Genomic DNA, 20,192 nt, shown 5'->3' with positions numbered 1-20,192 from the left:
GGGGCTTCCAATGATAGTTCTCAAAAACTTATCTATTTCAAGAAAAACACATTACAGTATTGGAAAGTCCTTAGCATTTCTTGATGTTTTGTAATAACACCACAACACAGTAATATACTTTCCACAAAGGTCTCAACTAATGACCTTACAACAGACACCTCGTGATTATATTCATCCACTTACTGACTGGCAAACTTGAAAATGATCTTAGTATTTACTTTGCTCTCCATTAATTGAGTTCTGTTCATTTTTGCATTTTTGACTACAGTGTGCCACTTTTTATATTCAGAAATTTCCTTGGAGATGGATTTTTTTTAAGTAATTTTTTATAGGCAACATATTTACATGAACTACAATCTAAACATTGCAGTAAGGATGTTATTAATCAAGACACTAGTGTGTTAACACAAGTGAGGTAAAATGTTGAATGGAAGATAAAGTTTGCATCCAAATATTTTCTCTTGCTAATAATTCATTTACAGGCGAAGTTCAAGGACAGGAAGCTCAAAACCAAAGAAGGAAGTGCAAGAACAAAACGGACACCAAAGGATTGGTCGTCTATTTTGGATAATGAATCAATGCAGGAACAAATTAAGTAAGCCATTGTATGTAAAAATGAATTGAAGCATAGAATTAGAATATTTTAGAAAAGAATGCAATCGTGTTCTGTAAAGCTTACAAAATAAAATTTAACCGTATTGAAGCAGAATACAAAAACAGAATAAAAAAATAAACGTGGTTCTCATATATAATGATAAAAGGTAGTACATTAAAAACAAAAAGATAAAAAACATGAGAATGTCTAAAAATGCTTCAGGAATTGGGAAACACCGAAGAAAATAAATCAAATATTGAAGAGAAAGGGAAGTCGGAGGAGAAACCAATTACATGGAGCAATCAGGGAAAAAACAGTAGTGATTAAGAAACAGAGAAACGTAGTATACATTATATTCAACCAACAGCATTTCAGATCAAATAACTGAAACTATACCTTTCAGATACATGGACACAACAAAAGTAAAATGAGTAAATAGTTACATCAGCTAAGAAGGAAAGATATACTTCTAAAGAATAAAGAATAGAAGCTTTCGAAATGTGGTGCTGCAGAAGAATGCTGGATGGGTAGATCACATAACTAATGAAGAGGTATTGAATAGAATTGGAGAGAAGAGAAATTTGTGACACAACTTGACTAGAAGAAGGGATCGGTTGGTGGGGCATATTCTGAGGCATCAAGGGATCACCAATTTAGTATTGGAGGGCAGCGTGGAGGGTAAAAATCGTAGAAGGAGACCAAGAGATGAATACACTAAACAGATTCAGGATGATGTAGGTTGCAGTAGGTACTGGGAAATGATGAAGCTTGCACAGGATAGAGTAGCATGGAGAGCTGCATCAAACCAGTCTCAGGACTGAAGACAACAACAACTTCTAAAGCAAGAAAATAATGAAAACGTAGTTCCACAATTGAATGAATCTGAAATTTCACCATGAAACGGCAAATGAATTTAGAGAACTGATTTAATTAGAAAACATCTCACAACTAATAAGGGGCTGAGAAAATAGGTTACTCTTACTAGGTGAGAGCACCCACAGTACTGAAACCAGTTTAAATGATAATCTACAGCTACACTGACTAGTGATTGTGTGAGACAACATGTAACACATTCGAAACAGAAAGAAGACGAGCTAAAAATAAAGTGAAGAAGCAATGCTTGTCCATGAACACTCAATAGCTACTACAACATGCAGACTGCCACACATTTACAATTTTACAGAAAGTGAAGACAAGGAAGGAAAGGGGGAGAGGGGAGGGGAGGAAGGGGCCGTAATTCTTTCAAACTTACACTGGTAAGAACTGACTTAGGATGAATGACTTCTCCCTCTTATCTGTTACAGTTATATCTTGAAATACCACACCAACACAGTACCACAAAGACATCTGGATTAAATTCTGCAAAGATAATCTGCATTTACATACCTTTATAGCAGAGTTAAAGCAAGTGTCAGCAACATCAAGCATTCTCTCCTTCTGTTCTTCAAGCATTGTAAATTTCTCCATACTAAGACTATCAGTCTCCTGAAAAAGTGAAAATGAACATAATAATGGTTTTTCCGGATGAAGACATAGCTTTCTCTTACTCTTAGGTAATTGCATGATTTTGTATAGTTAGAAAAACTTGCTTTCTTTATAAAATATGACAAAATGTTTATAAATAGCACCTTGTACATGTTTTCACACCATCTTGCAACCATTAAAAAGCAAAGCAACTATTAATATACTAGAGGGAAACATTCCACGTGGGAAAAATATATCTAAAAACAAAGATGATGTAACTTACCAAACGAAAGCATTGGTATGTTGATAGACACACAAACAAACACAAACACACACACAAAATTCAAGCTTTCGCAACCCACGGTAGCTTCATCAGGAAAGAGGGAAGGAGAGGGAAAGAGGAAAGGATGTGGGTTTTAAGGGAGAGGGTAAGGAGTCATTCAATCCCGGGAGCAGAAAGACTTACCTTAGGGGGAAAAAATGACAGGTATAGACTCGTGCACACACACACATATCCATCCACACATATACAGACACAAGCAGATATATGCCTTTACATATGTCTGCTTGTGTCTGTATATGTGCGGATGGATATGTGTGTGTGTGTGCGCGAGTGTATACCTGTCATTTTTTCCCCCTAAGGTAAGTCTTTCTGCTCCCAGGATTGAATGACTCCTTGCCCTCTCCCTTAAAACCAACATCCTTTCCTCTTTCCCTCTCCTTCCCTCTTTCCTGATGAAGCAATCGTGGGTTGTGAAAGCTTGAATTTTGTGTGTGTGTTTGTGTTTGTGTTTGTTTGTGTGTCTATCAACATACCAACGCTTTCGTTTGGTAAGTTACATCATCTTTGTTTTTAGATATAAAGTAACTATTAATTTTTATTTAATACACTTGTCTCCAGATCATCCATTCAAATCGATAGCTTTAACAGAGCCTTTTCATCAGAGATTTCTATTACGCTGGTCAGTCTTTAAGCTGTAAGGATAGGTATTTCTGCTTGTTGTATGGCAGGAAAATAGAGTAAATGAAACAAGTCAAGCATTCAGAAATCAATATTCATATGTATAATAAGCATGGAGAATACCACAGAGAAATTAAGTGAGTAAGACAATACCATATTAAGCATTGGTGTAGCAACTGAAGGGAGTTAACTGAATCGATACAAATTGAAGATAGTACTGATAGCTTTTCGGTTGCTGCCAATCTAGACTGTCTTCATTAGTAGACAGCACTGATTGTAGCATACTGTCTGCTTTTATATATGACAGCAGACATAATGTGTAGTTAATGATACACAAAACAAAACTCAGCAGAGCAAAGACAACAATATAAATGTACATTGGATTGTATGCTAGTCTAAGGTTAGTGGCAACCCAAAGTAAGTTTCAGTCCAATGTCATACACAGTCCTGAGACTCCCATCAGCCATTGGGCTGAGTGTCTTCCGGAAGTGCACTATTAGTGCAGCTATGTTCTATTCTCATATCGATTTGGTGTCGTAATGTTTCGATTAACTTCCTGATCTTGCACTTCACCCCAGGCTACTTGAAAAGTATGCTAGTGTCGCTGAATTTTATTTTCTTATCACAGTCTTTCTGGTGTTTTGACGACTGACGATTTGTTGCGCTTCTTAACTCAGGATTGCCACAATTTTCCCAAAGTGAAATTCCCTGATATTTTCCTGATTTCCAGACAAGTTATAGCATTTTCCCCTGACAAATTTTGAGATCACACGGGTAAGTTAAGACCTAAATTGACAATCCATCTTTGCAGCTGCAGTACAAGAAACAATAGTGCAAACAAGGTAATATCTAAAAAAAAAAAAAACTTGTAAGCTGATGGCGTTTCCTGATGTGAGCAAAAATCTTAAGTACTAAGAGCAACATCTTTTGTAATGAACCGTTTTTATGTGGAAAAAGTAAGCCAAATGGTATATGTCAAACATCAAACAAGGGAAAATACAGGATGGAATGTAACAAGATTATGAGAAGGAAAGTTGCTACTGACCACATAGCGGAGATGCTGAGCTGCGAGCACTGGCAACTGGGTCGGGGTCAGGAAGGGATCACCCCGACCCCGCCTTACCCCCACCCAGTTGCCACTCCGATCACACACTGGTGCCGCTGCTCGCAGTGTGGTTTCAGTTAACTAAGACTGCATTTGTGTGTGTGAGTTGCATTTGCATGGGAGTGTGTGTACATGTGTCGGTCGTCTATTTTTGATGAAGGCCTTATGTGCCGAAAGCTTTGTTTGTGACAGTCTTTTTGTTGTACTTATCTGCAACACTGCATCTCCGCCAAATGATATACGTTTCATTAAGACCACTTATGTTATTTTATTCCAATAAAACAAAACCGGTTTGGTGACAAAAACAGACATTTCCTTGGATTCGCACAATGGATTTAAAATACCTTTACTGATTTCAGAAATAACCTCAGAAAAAAGAAGGCCTCTTGAAATAAGTGTATCAGGTGGGGAAGAATTGTATAAACCAACACTGTATGTTGGTTCTGCTATGTTCACTATTGTCAGTTATTACCCACCGTATTACATCTGTTATTTTACAGGTGTTGTGTGATTTTTCTTTCGAGAAATATATGAGTACAAAGCATCAAATTACCGGTGATAGATGCAATTTTCTTCTTCTTATTGTCCATACTTTCTAACAGATAAACTACTTTTGAAGGTGCCAAAATCTACTAGAACAAATAAAATGTACATAATATGACACACTGTACAACATACTTGTGATGAGACAGTCATAATTCCTGAAATCCATTGTCTATGGTCTGTGGCCTGCTGAGGAGCACTGCAGTCCTGGGTCCATGTATAAACGATGAAAATCTGTTGCATTACACCACACACAAACAGACCCAGTCTGTGGGCAAATTGGTGAGACTAGATCTGACAGAATGGTCTGCACATTAGGGAGAACCGAATACCATCAGGTCGGCAGGCCTGATCCATTACAGATATCCACAAAAACGGCCTCCAGTTTTGGCCCGTGATGGAAGTCTACTCGTGTGGCAGCTATTCAAGAGCAACAGACACTATGTTCATGAAATGAGACCACTTTTTTTTTTTATCAATCCATGCAACAGATAACTTGTTCAAATACTCTGAGAATCAATAATAATGAGGATAGGTAGCAACTCACAGTAAAGGTGATTGCTGAGCTGCAGACAGGCATGTGGAAAAGACAGAGTGGTAGGGAGGGAAGAAGCAGTAGGAATGAGGGAATAGGGAAGTTGCACATGTACTCAGCTGCACCCAGCCAGCAACAATGCATGACACCTCAGTAAACAAACCACTTCATCTATTGAGACAAAAATGAGATTTTTCCAGTGTTTTTTTCAAATTGCCCTGATGTTTCCCTGATTTTTCCTGATGTGCTTGAAATTCCCTGATATCCCCTATTGCAGTTTCAGCATTTATGCCAGCTCCACAATTTTTAACACTTTTACTTGAGTATGTTGTTATATTAGTAGTCAGCCATTGTTTTGGTGGGCAGTGCATCCAATAACTTCTTGTAAAATGGATCCACGGTTTGTACAAATTGTTGATATGATATCATATTCTGCTTATGGTTGTCATGGGATTTATTTTTGTTACTGCAATTTTGGAATGCCAAAAATACACAAATACGCCATCCTTTACAGATACTAGTATATGGGATCAACTTGCCTGCATACACTTAGCAAAAGATTTAACCTGGAAATGATGACCTCTAGTTAGCAAAATGGATTCTTATGTGAAGAACTTGATAGACTTTATAAAAGGACACACTTTATAAGGGAGAGAGAATTTTACCACGGAGCAGATTACTTCACGACACTCCCTGAAGAGCACTCATGACAAAATGCCAGTGGATCCCACACAGCACCGTACAGTAGTAGGCCAGATTGTCTGTTTTATTCATCCAGTGACCATTATTTTACAACACGATATGGCTCTACAATAGTAAAACATTTCTATTAACTGACTCTGGCCACAGAAACCTAGTCACACAGTTATGTAAATGATTTCTACAATTTAATGACGAAATTTAGTTTTGGTTGGCAGGAAAATGAGGATCCAATGTCCTGTCAACAATAAGGTTATAAAAAAATGGTAGATTTGGTACACTCAATATGGAGAAAAATCCAGAGGAAATTATAAAGGCCAACAATAACATACCACCAAAAACTATTACAACATTCCTTCTCATTTGTGACTTATTTTTCACCAATTATTGTAGTAGTGTTATGCAGTGTCTCAGATTTAACTCATCATTCCTAAGATGCAACAATTCACTACTTCACTGTGAAGCACATTCAGCAAGCAATCACATGTATAACTGCTAACACAACAAAAAAAAAACAAAAAAAAAAAAAAAAAAAAAAAAAAAAAAAACATCACACAATATTGTCAACAGGTAAACTACTGGAATTAAATTTTCACTCTGCAGTGGAGTATGCTGATGAGAAACTTCCTGGCAGATTAAAACTGTGTGCTGGATCAAGACTTCAATACGGACCTTTGCCTTTTGTGGACAAGTGCTCTACCAACTTAGCTACCCAAGAACGACTTATGGCCTATCTTCACAGCTTTACTTCCACCAGGACCTGATCTCCTACCTTCCAAACTTCACAGAAGCTCTCCTGCGAACCCTGAAGAACTAGCACTCTTGGAAGAGAGGATACTGTGGAGGCATGGCTTAGTCACAGCCTGGGGGATGTTTCCAGAATGAAATTTTCACTCTGCAGTGGAGTGTGCACTGATGTGAAACTTTCTGGCAGATGAAAGCTGTGCACTGGACTGAGACTCGAACTCGAGACCTTTAACTTTTGCGGGCAAGTAATCTACCAGCTGAGCCACCCAAGCACTACTCACGACCCATCCTCACAGCTTTATTTCCACCAGTACCTTGTCTCCTACCTTCCAAACTTCACAGAAGCTCTCCTGCAAACAAGAGAGCACTTGCCCACAAAAAGCATAGGCCCTGATTTCGAGTATCGGTCCGGCACACAGTTTTAATCTGCCAGGAAGTTTCAGGTAAATTACTTCTGATGATTTAATCACACTGCTTTCATCAGTGCATGAGAGCTTGCAATACATAACAGTACCAGAAATTGTGAAACACTAAGTTTATTTTCATGGAGGGTGACCGCTAAATATGTAAATCATTGCAATTCATTCTATTTCAAATCAGACAGCAGACATACAATAATCTGTCTCGAATTCAAAATCTTTGGGAGCAGAAACTTAATAAACATATACATAATGTGTAAACAGTATCATGGAGAAAGTAATGTAACAACAAGATACCTGTTTTAGAAGGCGTGAACAGAATGAATGCACCATGTACACAAAGTTACCCTTCTCAATCCACAGCAATGAATGGCTGGTATCAATTTCCAAGGAACGCTTGAAGCAGCGATATGCAGCTTCTGATTGCCTTAGAAATTCTGATTCACTTTTCAGGTGTTCACACTAGAAAAGAAACCATCATCAGTATTTTCATGTAGTTTTGTATATATGTGAACAAATATAACAAATTAAAAATAATTGTTCTGGAATAACACAATAGAGAATTTGATTTTGTATCATCATCAATCAATAAATTATCAACTGTTTGACAACACAAAAACTGAATGGTTAACATTGGCACAGTTTGCGGGTGTACATAGATGTCAAGCAACATTTAATTTGCCAGCACCTTATGTCAAATCCAGTGACAACTGCACAGCTTGCTGCAGGACATGTTATTGTGTATTTATGCAAACAAACTTTTTTTATAATGCAAGGATACATTTCATCACAGCTAAAAGTGTAATTTTTTTCAATAAATGTTTGTAGTCTTTTTTTCTAATCATTTGGCCATTAAAACTGCCCTCCAATCAATAGATTACAGTTTAAATCAGCTTGACAATTTGTCTACACACGTCACTTTACGTAGAAAAAATTATGCAATAAGACAAACACGAGTTCTTTCTATTTCATGTATACCACAGGTTATAGATTCTGCATATTACACGCTAGAGATGCCATGCAGAAATTACGTTGTTCATGCAGAAATTTCAACTTTATTTTTATGATGTGTGAGTGGAGTCAGCCCAAAAAACAAACTGCTGATGAAATGATGCACAGTATCAATAAAGAAACATTGCTGCAAGAGGGAACAAAATTGTTTTAAATGTAACTTTTGTGCCAAATTTATAGAGTGGCCTTGAATTGATATGTTATAAAATACATCCAAAGAATGTTGACTAAAAGTGTGCTGGCATAAGATGTCACCAGCACACCAGTCGGCAAAGATGAAGCATGAAGGTGGATAGTTTGCAGTTTGCGTTGGATCAAGCACTTATCGCCAAGAGAAGCCGGAGAAACATGGACAAGATTGGTTGGTTGGATTAAGGGGGAGGGGGGGGGAGGAGGGGGGGGGGGGAGGACCAAACTGCGTGGTCATCGGTCCACATGGACAAGCAACATGCTGCCAATGCCCTCTCGACAGCAAGTATTAAGGCTGCTGCCTGCTGACCAGACTGTTTCACTAACTCACACTCCAGTTTGGCATCTGTCAGTATATTCTCACTGACTCACTGAGGCTACGAAAGTGCACTGTGACCAGATTAGTGACTAAGGTTTCTAATAACAAGATTACCGATGCTGCCTGCAAGAGGACTTATACAGATGACCTTGTACCACAACACACGGACTCTGTTAAAGTTAAGTATACAGTTCATTGTAAATAAAGAAGTGTATTAATCCACGTGTGCATTTGTGTTGGAGAAAGTGGATACCAGCCACCGTTAGCAACATCCTCTCCCTTGCTTCTTTATGGTACAAGACCCTACAGTGACAACGAGGACACTACAGTGGTAACAGGGATAATTCAATGGTCATCGAAATTAATCAACTCAGTTGAAGATTTTGATTGCTTCTCTTGTGTTTTACCTTCAGGGTTGATTGTGTTTATCTCTGTTAATCTGTTGTTGTGTTCTTGTATGTATTCCAAGAGGGGAGCCGCAGAACTAATCAAATTTCTCTTTTCACTGGCTTTGCTTGCTTTTTGCTATAAGTACACCTCAGCTGCAGACAGCCAATGTGATGGATCTAGTGCAAGTTTCTCAGTTTCAGAACCAACAGATCGCTGCCTTGTTAATGACGGTATCACAACTACTGGCTGCACAAGCTGTGGCGGCCGTACAACCACAACAGGCCAACCAGCCAGTCAGCCCAACAAGTGCCACCAATCAGCACACCAACATTCCAGCAATTTAACGCAACAGAAGAGGAATGGCTCGAATAACTGACTCAGTTCCAAGCACATTGTCAAGTTCATCATGTTCAAGGTACTGTAAGTTAAAACACTTACTTTCAACTGCGGGGTCACCAGTGTTCAGGTTAATACAAAAACTATTCACAATTGCGTCTCCTGACAAACTCAGCTATGTCCAAGTAATTGCTGCATTAACCAAGCACTATGACCAGCAAGTCCAAGTATCTGCAACTAGATATCAGTTCTTTTGCTTGCAGAAAAAGCCAGAACAGACGTATCACCAGTGCTACACAGAATTAACTGGCATGACTAGGAAGTGTAAATTTAAGTGTAGTTGTGGCAATGTTTACCGTAATCTCGTGATACGCGATGCAATAACATTCATTGCTCCAGATAGTACAATACGGGAACAGATCTTAAAGTACTCTAAACTGTCTCTTCCACAAGTATTGCAAATCTTAGAGCAATACGAATCGAGTGTCATTGCAGATGATAAGTTTGACCAGGCCCCGATTTGTTGGATCGAGTCACCCCTTGCTCGCGACTGCCCCAAGGAGCCACAACAACGAGTCTGTACACAGCCACGCACACATGTTAACAGGCCTGTGAATTTAGTGAAGTTTTGCCCTAGATGTTTTGCTCACCATAAAAGACAGGATTGCCCATCACATAACGCAATGCGTTACACGTGTGGAAATCAAAAGGCCATGTCCAAGCAGTTTGTTTGCAACAGCACAAAAACAACAATTTGACCCATTTCTTGACACAACAGGCTCGTGTACATGCAGTGAATGTTGTGTTTTCCAAACCTATAATGGTTTCTGTCAACAGTACGATTAAGGTTGTGCCTCCTTTTCCCCCTATTGCTATGCAACGACGTTCTAACAAACTGTTTGTCTCATTACGAATTGCTGGCCATCTTGTGAACTTTCAGTTAGACACAGGTGCATCAGTCACTTTGCTTAATTGTGCCATGTAAAATCTAGCAAGCACCTTACAGCTTACAATGGACAGGCAATTCCAGTGCTTGGTTAGTGAAGTGTGCCTGCCACTTACAAATCTCACACTAGTGCAGTGAATTTTACTGTGTTCAAATCAAGAGATAGTGAGAACATATTCGGTTTAGATGACTATGATATGTCTGGACTTAGCATTCAAGACAATGTACTTTCAGTGACTGTTTTTAATCCATAAGACAGTGTCTTTAAAGAATTTCCTGAACTATTTTCAGAAGTAATGCGAAAAGCAAATAACTTTGTAGCACATGCAACACTGGAAGTCAATGCAAAACTAAGTTTTTCCGGGGCCCGTCCCGTTCCAATTGCTTGCTGAGACAATGTAGACAGTGAATTGTATGTATTGCAAGGTAATGGTGTAATTGCTCCCATTCAAGCTAGTCAATGGGCAAGTCCTCTCGTTTTGTTGCCTAAGCCTTCTGGTCGCATACGCATTTGTGTTGACTTCATGCCTATAGTCAACACTCAGACAGTAGTTGACACTTATCCATCCATTATCTCTATCCATTACCTGAGGAACTTTTCTAAGATAGATTTCTGAGATGCCTACTTGTGAATTCCATTGGATGAAGAATCACAGAAAGTGTTTGTTGTAAATACACACTTAGGACTGTTCAAACATTTGCTTTTGCCCTTCGGCAATGCTTCTGCACCCGCCATTTTCCAACATTACTTGGAACAGCTGACTGCAAAAGCGCCATTTCGCTCAAACTTCTTAGACAATATTGTCGCCTGAGGTTGTACACCAGAAGAAGACATCGCCAATTTGCATACTCTTTTTCAAGTGTTGGCAGAAGCATGACTCAAGTGTCATCTCAAAAAGTGTGACATTTTTCAAACTGAACTACAGTACTTAGGTCACATGATAAACAGTCAGGGTGTGTATCCACTACAATCTCATTTGCTTGCAATCTGTGACCTGGCTGCTCCTTGCAATGTGTCTGAACTGCAGTCAGTAGTAGGCAACATGACATACTACATTTGGTTCATACTGAATGCCGCTCACATCACGGTTCCATTGCATCACTTCCATTGCAAAAATGTGACTTTTGTGTGGACCAAAGAGTGTCATGATGCATTTCAGAAACTCAAAAATGCCTTCCTTAGTGACATAGTGCATTTTAGCCATTTTAGCCTGCCAAGCCAGTCGTTTTGCAAGTGGACACTTCTTCCTACAGAATGAGCACTGTGCTTTTGCACAGAATTGGTGCACAAGACAGATCTATTGCTTTTGCCTGAAAGTTGTTGACTCAAACTCAGTGCAATTACTTTCAAATAGGAAAAGAGGCTCTCGCTATTGTGTATGGTGTGACCAAATTCCATCACTATTTGTAAGGTCGCAAGTTCTTTTCAGTAACAGATCACAAGCCTTTGCAGTCCTTGTCTCATCTGCCATAGCTGGTTCCTACATGCAATGCTCAAAAATTGCAATGTTGGGATTTGTTGCTTTTGCAGTATCAGTATGATATTGTGTAGAGACCTAAAACAGAGCATGGCAATTCAGGTGCCCTCTCTCACGTTCAAATTCACTCAAACTCTGATTTTGACATACCTGCTACATCGTGTTGCCGAATCAGTGCCCAGGACTCAGAATTTCTAGTATCTTTCCCCTTGCACTACAGAAAAATTGCACAGGCCACGAAAGTAGACTTGGATTTCAAGAAGATTTTGTTGCATTACATTTGCACATCTTGGCCTCGTTTACTGAACAGTATTCAGAGCTCAGTAGTGTGCCGATACATTGCACATTGGCATAAACTTTCAGTACAACAGGTGTGATTGTAGTTCAAAATGGCGGTGGGCAATTGCTTGAGCTTACTCCTGAAGCACTGTAAAAGGTGACTGCTGCACCACCAATATTGGGGAATTGTTTGCACTAAACAGTTAACACACCAGCACTGTACTTCGTAGGGCATGGACACCCATATTGAACAAATGACATTACAGTGTCGTGAAAGCGTGGAAAACCAATCCACTCCACCACAGACATTCTCGGCTTGGCCTAAGACACAATTGCCATGGCAACGAGTGCACGCTGACTTTGCAGGATCATTTTAGAAATGCCTTTGAACTCTACCACATAACATAGTGTTGTCCTCAATATTTTGCATAGAAAGTTTGCCACTAGTACTTGTGTCAGACAATGGACCACAGTTCACTCCATGTGATTTTGAAAATTTTTGTGAACGAAGTGGCATTCATCAACTAACAAGTACTCTGTTTTTTTTTTAAAAAAAAATTTCACAAGCGATCTGGCGCGACCAATAACCACCACAATCAATAAATATAGAGATAAGAAAGTAAATTTTATGAACAACAACTCTAATATACAGAAAGAGAACAATAAATCAGAAAACTAAACAAATAGTTGTTGTTCATAAAATTTACTTTCTTATCTCTATATTTATTGATTGTGGTGGTTATTGGTCGCGCCAGATCGCTCGTGAAATTTTTTTTTTTTTTAAATAAATTAAAAATTCTTATTTCGTTTTCACTGTTAGGGTAAGAGTTTATGACCTCAATAGAATAGAAACCTCAAAGTCCTGCTCAGACACACAGCCGAAGGCCATCCTATGAAAACCGGAAGTTAAATTTTCTTCTTCATACACTCTTTTAAACAACAGATGTCCAAGCTTCACACCACCCACAAACAGGAACAGGCACTGCAATTCTTTCTCCCCTTCTGTTGCTCCTGCCCACAAGATAGACCATCACTGGTGGAATTTCTGCACAGCTACCGCCATCAGACGCTGCAACACTTGTTACATCTACCGCAGCATCCAGCGCCACCAATGGTCTGCAAGTATCGCTGTGCACCACGCGATCTTGTTGTTTTCAGTGTTTATGGCAGGGACGGCCACTGCGTGCCAAACTGCACACGTGTACAGATTTGCTGCACGCGTGCCGTCCAGGGCTCGGTCCGCCTTGCCACTACTCGGCTTTCCTCGGTCTTTCGCGGCACTGCTCGGCATGGCGCGACATTAGACTAGCTCTGCAATGCGACATCTTTTCATCCGGCATAGGGTGCATTAGTTGATTCGTAGTGGCGGCCATGTTTATTCCTCACTATTTGTTAGCGATTTGCAGGAAGTTTATAAGTACTGTACAGTGGTTGCTGCAATGGAACACACGCCCACAAAGAGGCGGGTCACTAGCCTTCAGAGCTGAATGGGAATTGCAATATTTTTTCGAAGAGAAGAATGAAAATTCTCAATGTCTCTTATGCAGTCACATACTCGCCGGGCACCGCAAATTTGCAATAGAACGGCATTATAACACCAAACACAAAAAACTTAATGGTTTAGTTCAGTTGATAGATCAAACAAGTTGGCGGAATTAAGAAGACGTAGTGTTATGCAGCGAGACAGACCGAACGCAAGTACCACTTACAAATCTTTGTGTTTCTGATGTTTCAATTTGTACATATTTGTCATTAGAATTCGAATTTAGAGTTCACTCAATTTTTTTTTTCCTTTTTTTAGCCTGCAACCGAACGTAGTGACCTGTCTTTAAGAGCAAGCTACAAAATAGCGCTCAAAGTTGCAAGATCGAATAAGCCTTTCAGTGATGGTGATTTCATCAAGGAGTGTATTGTTGAGGCGGCGGAACTCTTGACGCTACTGGAAGTAAAGAAGTTTAGTGAAATTAGTCTTTCGAGACAGGCAATAGCTCGCCGCATAGCTGGTATGGTAGCAGATGTCTACAGGCAGTTAATTGATAGTGCCTGCAAGTTTATTGCATTCTCGATTGCTTTGGACGAGTCGACCGACATTTCGGACACAGCACAACTAGCGATTTATGTTGGTGGAGTCGACACAAATTTGCACGTGATGGAAGAACTGTTAGATTTAGTACCAATGAAACACACAACAAGGGGTACCGACTTGCTATAAGCAGTTGAAGAGGCAGTTGAAGCCGTTGGCCAGAATTGGAAAATGTTAGTTTCAGTCACCACGGATGGAGCGCCAACAATTCGAGGTGCTCAAAATGGGCTTGCAGCATTGTTGTGTAAAAAACTAAGATGATCGACAGAAGATTTGTACGGAATTCATTGTTTTGTACACCATGAAGCTCTTTGTGCTAAGTATGCAAATTTGAAGCACGTGATGAAGTTGGTAGTCACCATAGTAAATTTTTTGAACGTCGCATGACTTAGTACACCGTCAGTTTCAACAGTTTCTCATGGAACTGAACGAAAAGTATGGAGATGTTACTTACCACTGGGAAATACGTTGGTTAAGTCGAGGATCATGCCTCAAAAGATTTTTCAATTTAAGACTCGCTACTGTTGAGTTCCTGAAGGAATAAGGAAAGGCAGAGCCAAAATTAGAAGATCCAAAATGGATTGCAGACCTCACCTTTTTAGTTGATCTGACTGCACACTTGAACGCTCTCAATAAGACTTTGCAAGGTATCATCTTATTTCTGACCTGATGAAAAAAGTGGATGCATTTAATAAGAAACTCGCATTGTGGAAGGAACAACTCATGAAAATGAATACCGCCCATTGCCCTACACTCTCTTAAGTCAGAGAGAACGCAACTTCTGACAAATTCGTTTCTGTGTTGGAGGAACTACAAGCACAATTTTCTACACGTTTTCAGGACACTGCCAGTCTGACATCTGTTTTTGAACTATTTTCTAGACCCTTTGCCGTTTCAGTTGAAAGTACCCCAGTGCATTTGCAAATGGAATTGATCGATCTGCAGTGTAATTCCCATTTAAAGGACAAATTTTTTTAAGTACAAACTGTCCAGGAATTTTATGAAGGTTTTCCTCGGGAACAGTTTCCCCATCTCCACAATGAGGCTGCAGAAGTTATATCAGTGTTTGGATCGACATACATGTGCAAAAGGTTTATTTCGATTATGAAACTAAATAAATCAGAATTACGTGGCAATCTGAGTGATGACAATATGAGAAACTGTCTGCGTTTGTCCGTGTACCGTCAATTTGTGCCGGATATGTACTTTATTATGTCTACAGTGAAACCAAAATAAATAAATTAATGGTGATAATTTTGTTGTATTTGTCATATGTTTTGTTGAGAATTGTAGTTACTGCAAATTTTGTACAGTAGTTCCAGAATTTAAAATTTGCTTGTTTCACATGTAGTTCGAATCACTTATTCCACATCATACTACATGCTGTAGACTACTTTCAAGTCTGTTTCTATATCTCAGCTTAAATGTTGTAAGAACAGGGTGTCTACGCGGCCAATAAAAAAAAATTCGCAGATTTTTCCCGATTAAAAACACAATTTCTCCCGGATGAAATTACGTATAAAGCGGGTGAAAATACATCCATGTTAAGTAATAGTATACTTTCCCTCAGAGCTGTAAAACCTATCAGTCCTTTGAATCGTAAAGGTCTTATACCGGCGGAGGACGTCCCAGCACTTTAGGAAACGAAATCCATGAAAAACAATGCGTTTGGAAAGTAGTTTGATACGAGACAATATAAACAGAGTTTATTTTCGTATTGCGAAAGTATATACACAAATTCCACAAATTTCAGCACGGTAGCTTCCGAAACTCTAAAATAAAGATTGCGTTGAGCGATGCACTTTTGTCAGCCAGTCATAGCTCATGTCACGTGATCTCGCTAGCGAATGACGGCAGTTATTCAGAGCACGAGGCCTACGGGAAAGACAGTCCGCGGTGCGTACGTTACGAAGGTAGGCCGAGCTCGCTCAACTCGGCGAAGTGCGTTTCTACAACGGTTAACTCGTAAGTAGATGTGTATGTATGAACGAGAATTGCATCGTCTATTGGCATCCACTGTTATTAGTCCTACAATGATAGGAAGTCCGTAGGCCTACCAACAGGCTCTAATTTGGCAATTAAAATCGTGCCAAAATGATTATCAGTTGCGTAGAAAAGTCGAAGTGTTCTGGCATGAAGAGACTTGTGACATTGCTCAGTAACACAATATGCACATTTTTTTGAAAGTCACTTACACTTTTTGCCATCGATTGCATAATTTTTTATCTGTGAAAGAACAACATTAAATATGAAAACTAACTTGAAGCTCGGTCTTTTTTTAGTGTGTGTTACACGTGAAGTCATATCAAATACAAATGTGCCGGTAAAATTTGAAATAGTGGCATAAATGACTTATCTTCTGGGCCCGACATTTTTCAAATGGCTGATCCTCAAAGTGTTACGTTTTGAATGAGAGTTATAATGCCCTGTGATTTAAGAAATTCACTGCACATTCTCACACGTAACATAAATCATCTTGCGTGGAAATTTACTTTGAAAGTAACGCATATCAAGCCACTATTCGTAATATTTTCTGGTGATCTGTTAGAAATGTAAACAATTGTGACGTCACGCAGATCGAATGCACGTTAGTTGTTACAGACGTACTGCATAACCTTCAACCTAAAGCCTTTGACACTTTTCGGTGTCGGCAAACTGGTCTGTGCATTGTGTAAATTACCCATTTTCTATGCAACTAAACTTTTATTTTGGTTTTATTCTCTGATTTATGTTTCATTGCTGCAGTATTATTCAGCAGTAGTGGACTAAAGTTCTTTGTCAGTGTATCAGATCTTACACGTCAAAGCTACAAAACTTTAACTGAAATCTAAAACAATGAAAAATTCCCGGGTTTTTCCCGGATCTCCCGGATGTCACGGGCTGTATACACCCTGAAGAATTTTACGAGTGACGATGTGAGAAGCATGATATTGTTGGTGTAATGCAGCTTCAAACCCAGCGTTATTGTTATTTTTTTGTAGGTGTACGAACAGCCAACAAAGATTCAGTATTGCTCAAAAATGGTTCAAATGGCTCTGAGCACTATGGGATTTAACATCTGTGGTCATCAGTCCCCTAGAACCTAGAACTACTTAAACCTAACTAACCTAAGGACATCACACACATCCATGCCCGAGGCAGGATTCGAACCTGCGACCGTAGCGGTCACGCGGTTCCGGACTGAAGTGCCTAGAACCGCACGGCCACACCGGCCGGCTCCAGTATTGCTCAACATGATGTGTTGTACAGAGCTTAATATTATCAAATGTCGTAATATGAAACTAAGCCACATGCTAGCAGGGTGGTGTTCTTACGCGAATGCACTGTCGCGTGCGGCCTGTTCGTAGTTCCGCGCATGCACGCGTAGTCAGCTGGTGTGGTAGTGGGCGACGTGTGACATCAGAAGGGAGCGATTCGTACGCGTGTGTAAGCTCTTGGCCATCCCTGGTTTATGGCAACCATGGGCACTGGGAAAGAGGTGTGATCCAGGAATGCATTGGCTCTTTTATATACTCGATTGCACATCCCGATGGTTTGCAGCGTCGTCATCACAACCAACTTCGTGCATATCATTTGCCCCGTGATTCTGCTGTTTTTCTTCCCCCAGATTCATGGTCTCATGGGTCAGCGTGGCCTTCACAGCTGCCGCTGGTGTCACCAGTGCAACCCAGGAGGATTGATTGGATGGACGATGTGGTCTCACCCCCACCTTCTCCACTCGCTAGCCCAATGGACATGGACCTGCTGTCACCTTCATCACCCCAGGACATGCCCTCGGTCCTGAACGTGTGGCCTGGCAGCAGTTTTCCGGAGGATGTTTCTGTTCCTCGCAAGCCAGATTACAGGGTATGGTCAGGAGTATGCCATCCTCCACAGTCACGGCTCCCGGCTCATCTCTTCATCCAGCATCCCTGTTGTCACTTGCATCTTCCCTACACAACTACGGTACAGCATTTCGGGGGTGGGGGTGGGGGGAGAGGTGGGGGGAAGGGGGGAGGGGTGGGGAGGAAGGGGGATGATGTGCTGGTGTAAGCTGTAGCCAGCACACTGGTTGGCAAAGCCACAGCACAAAGATAGATAGCATGCGCTGGATCAAGCGCGCCTATCGCAAGAGGGGCCATAGACACACCGACAAGCAACACGCCGTCAATGCCCTCTTGACAGCATGTATTTAGGCCACCGCCACTGACTGGACTGTCTCACTAACTCACACTCTGGTTTGGCATCTGTCAGTACATTCTCACCGACTCACTGAGGCTACGACAGTGCATCACGACCAGATTTGTGACTGAAGTTTGTAATAGCAATAATGCCGACATTGTCTGCAAGAAGACCATTACTGATGAGCTTGTACCACAACACACGGACTCTATTAACGTTAAGTAAATAAAGAACCGTATTAATTCTCATGTGCATTTATGTTGTAGAAAGAGGATACCAGCCACCCGTAACATCATCCTCTCCCTTGCTTCCTTACTGTACAAGACTCTACAGTGGCAATGAGGACACTACAGAAAGGGATGGCAAAATTAAAATTACCTTTACAATCAATGTTACATGAAACATTCCACACTGAGGCATAAGCCACCTACACATCACAGAAATAAAATACAGTAAACATGTAGAAACACCACAGACCTTAGTGATTTTTCAATTTACGTTATGCATTCAAATCAGGATATAACCATAAAATAACATAGTGAAGCTGTGGTACATTCTCAAAATACCATAATGCTGTCCAAGATGATATCAAACTAGTGTGGAATCAAAATGGATGTTATTTTAACAGAGAATGATATTTAGTCACACATTTATGTAAAAATTCTTAATGTTTTTGAATATTTGTGAAGTAATTACATATCAGTTTCATACACTGTGAATTAGTGCAGTCATCTAAAAAGAAAATAAAGACTGACATAAACCAGATCTATTATAATTAACAATCACCTGCATCAAATCATAAGGTGAAAAGTGTCTGTCAGAAACGTGTAAGTTCTAGTTTTCCTATAAATAACAAAGCTAAAAATCAAACACAGGTGTTAGCCAAGTGCAATATTAGATTTAAAAGAACCATGAGATCTAACATTAGTGTGCTTCCAGGTGTTCTGCTGAGTTGCTGTTTCCATTTTATGCAGTGTATGTTGATGACGAGCCCAGCCATCTTCCATAGGTGCTGTGAGTTTTGCTGCTATGTGTACTCATTGCCTGGAGTCCAAAAACACTGGCTGGTGTCCTGGCAGTTGGTAGACGTAACAGTACAACTCACTGCACCTGAGCAAGATGACTGAGTCAGTTGTCTAAATATAGCGCGTAAAATGGAAACAACAATTTGACAAAACACACTATTAATCAATTGCACTGAGGAAACTTGAGGGATCAAACCAATAGATTTAACAAACAGAAATGGAGAGTAGAAGGAGTGAAAGGCTAAGCAATAAAGATGTCTTTTGAAAAAAGAATCAATAAAATAGCTAATGGTACCGTTGTGCCAATACAGTGGAACAATATCAAGATAAGAATAACTGAAGCAAAAAATGAGGCTTTAGGAGAAAGGAAGCTGGAACCCAGAAAACCTTGGATGACAGAAGAAATATTAAACGTAATTCAGGAGAGGAATACGCTCAGGAAGAAAAACAGTGCAGATGACTGCATAAAAATTAAAAGTCACACCACACTCAAACATAGAGAAGAAAAAAGAAAAATAGACCAAAAGCATTGCTGAAGTGGCAGAAGAAGATCGGAAAAAGATAAAACAGGTCTATAAATTTATAAGAACATAAGATACCTTTAGTACAAACCTGGAATGAAATCTGTAGTAGTTAAAAATAAAGAGTGAATGTCAGTCACAGACAGTGGTGAGAGATGTGTTTGTTGGGACAGAAAACATGAAAGAAGTGTGCTATGATATGGAATTCCAGAATGAAAATAATCTAATTGAAGACATCAATGAGTGTGAAAAAGAAACATAAGATCCTCCTATCATGAGACATGAATCCGAACACGCCCTTCAGAGACTCAAAGAACGCAAGCAATCGGTGTTGTTGACATTCCTATAGAATTGCCGAAGAACATGAGAGACCAGTTACTCAGAGT

General features: G+C 39.9%; 1 protein-coding gene across 1 annotated transcript in view; it reads right to left on the bottom strand.

The window, feature by feature from the left end:
* Positions 1-20,192, bottom strand: part of LOC126468927 (calcineurin-binding protein cabin-1-like) — a 260,620-nt gene that overhangs the window by 70,295 nt on the left and 170,133 nt on the right. Inside the window, exons 22-23 of the mRNA XM_050096590.1 lie at positions 7,366-7,530; positions 1,982-2,080 (exon numbers count right to left, since the gene is read on the bottom strand). Of these exons, the coding sequence (XP_049952547.1) occupies positions 1,982-2,080; positions 7,366-7,530 (264 nt within the window). The remainder of the gene's footprint in view (positions 1-1,981; positions 2,081-7,365; positions 7,531-20,192) is intronic.

This window comes from Schistocerca serialis, chromosome 1, assembly GCF_023864345.2.
Source record: "Schistocerca serialis cubense isolate TAMUIC-IGC-003099 chromosome 1, iqSchSeri2.2, whole genome shotgun sequence".
NCBI classification, from domain to species: domain Eukaryota; kingdom Metazoa; phylum Arthropoda; class Insecta; order Orthoptera; family Acrididae; genus Schistocerca; species Schistocerca serialis.
Note: the sequence above shows the minus strand (reverse complement) of the source record. Positions and strands in the feature narration are given on the sequence as shown.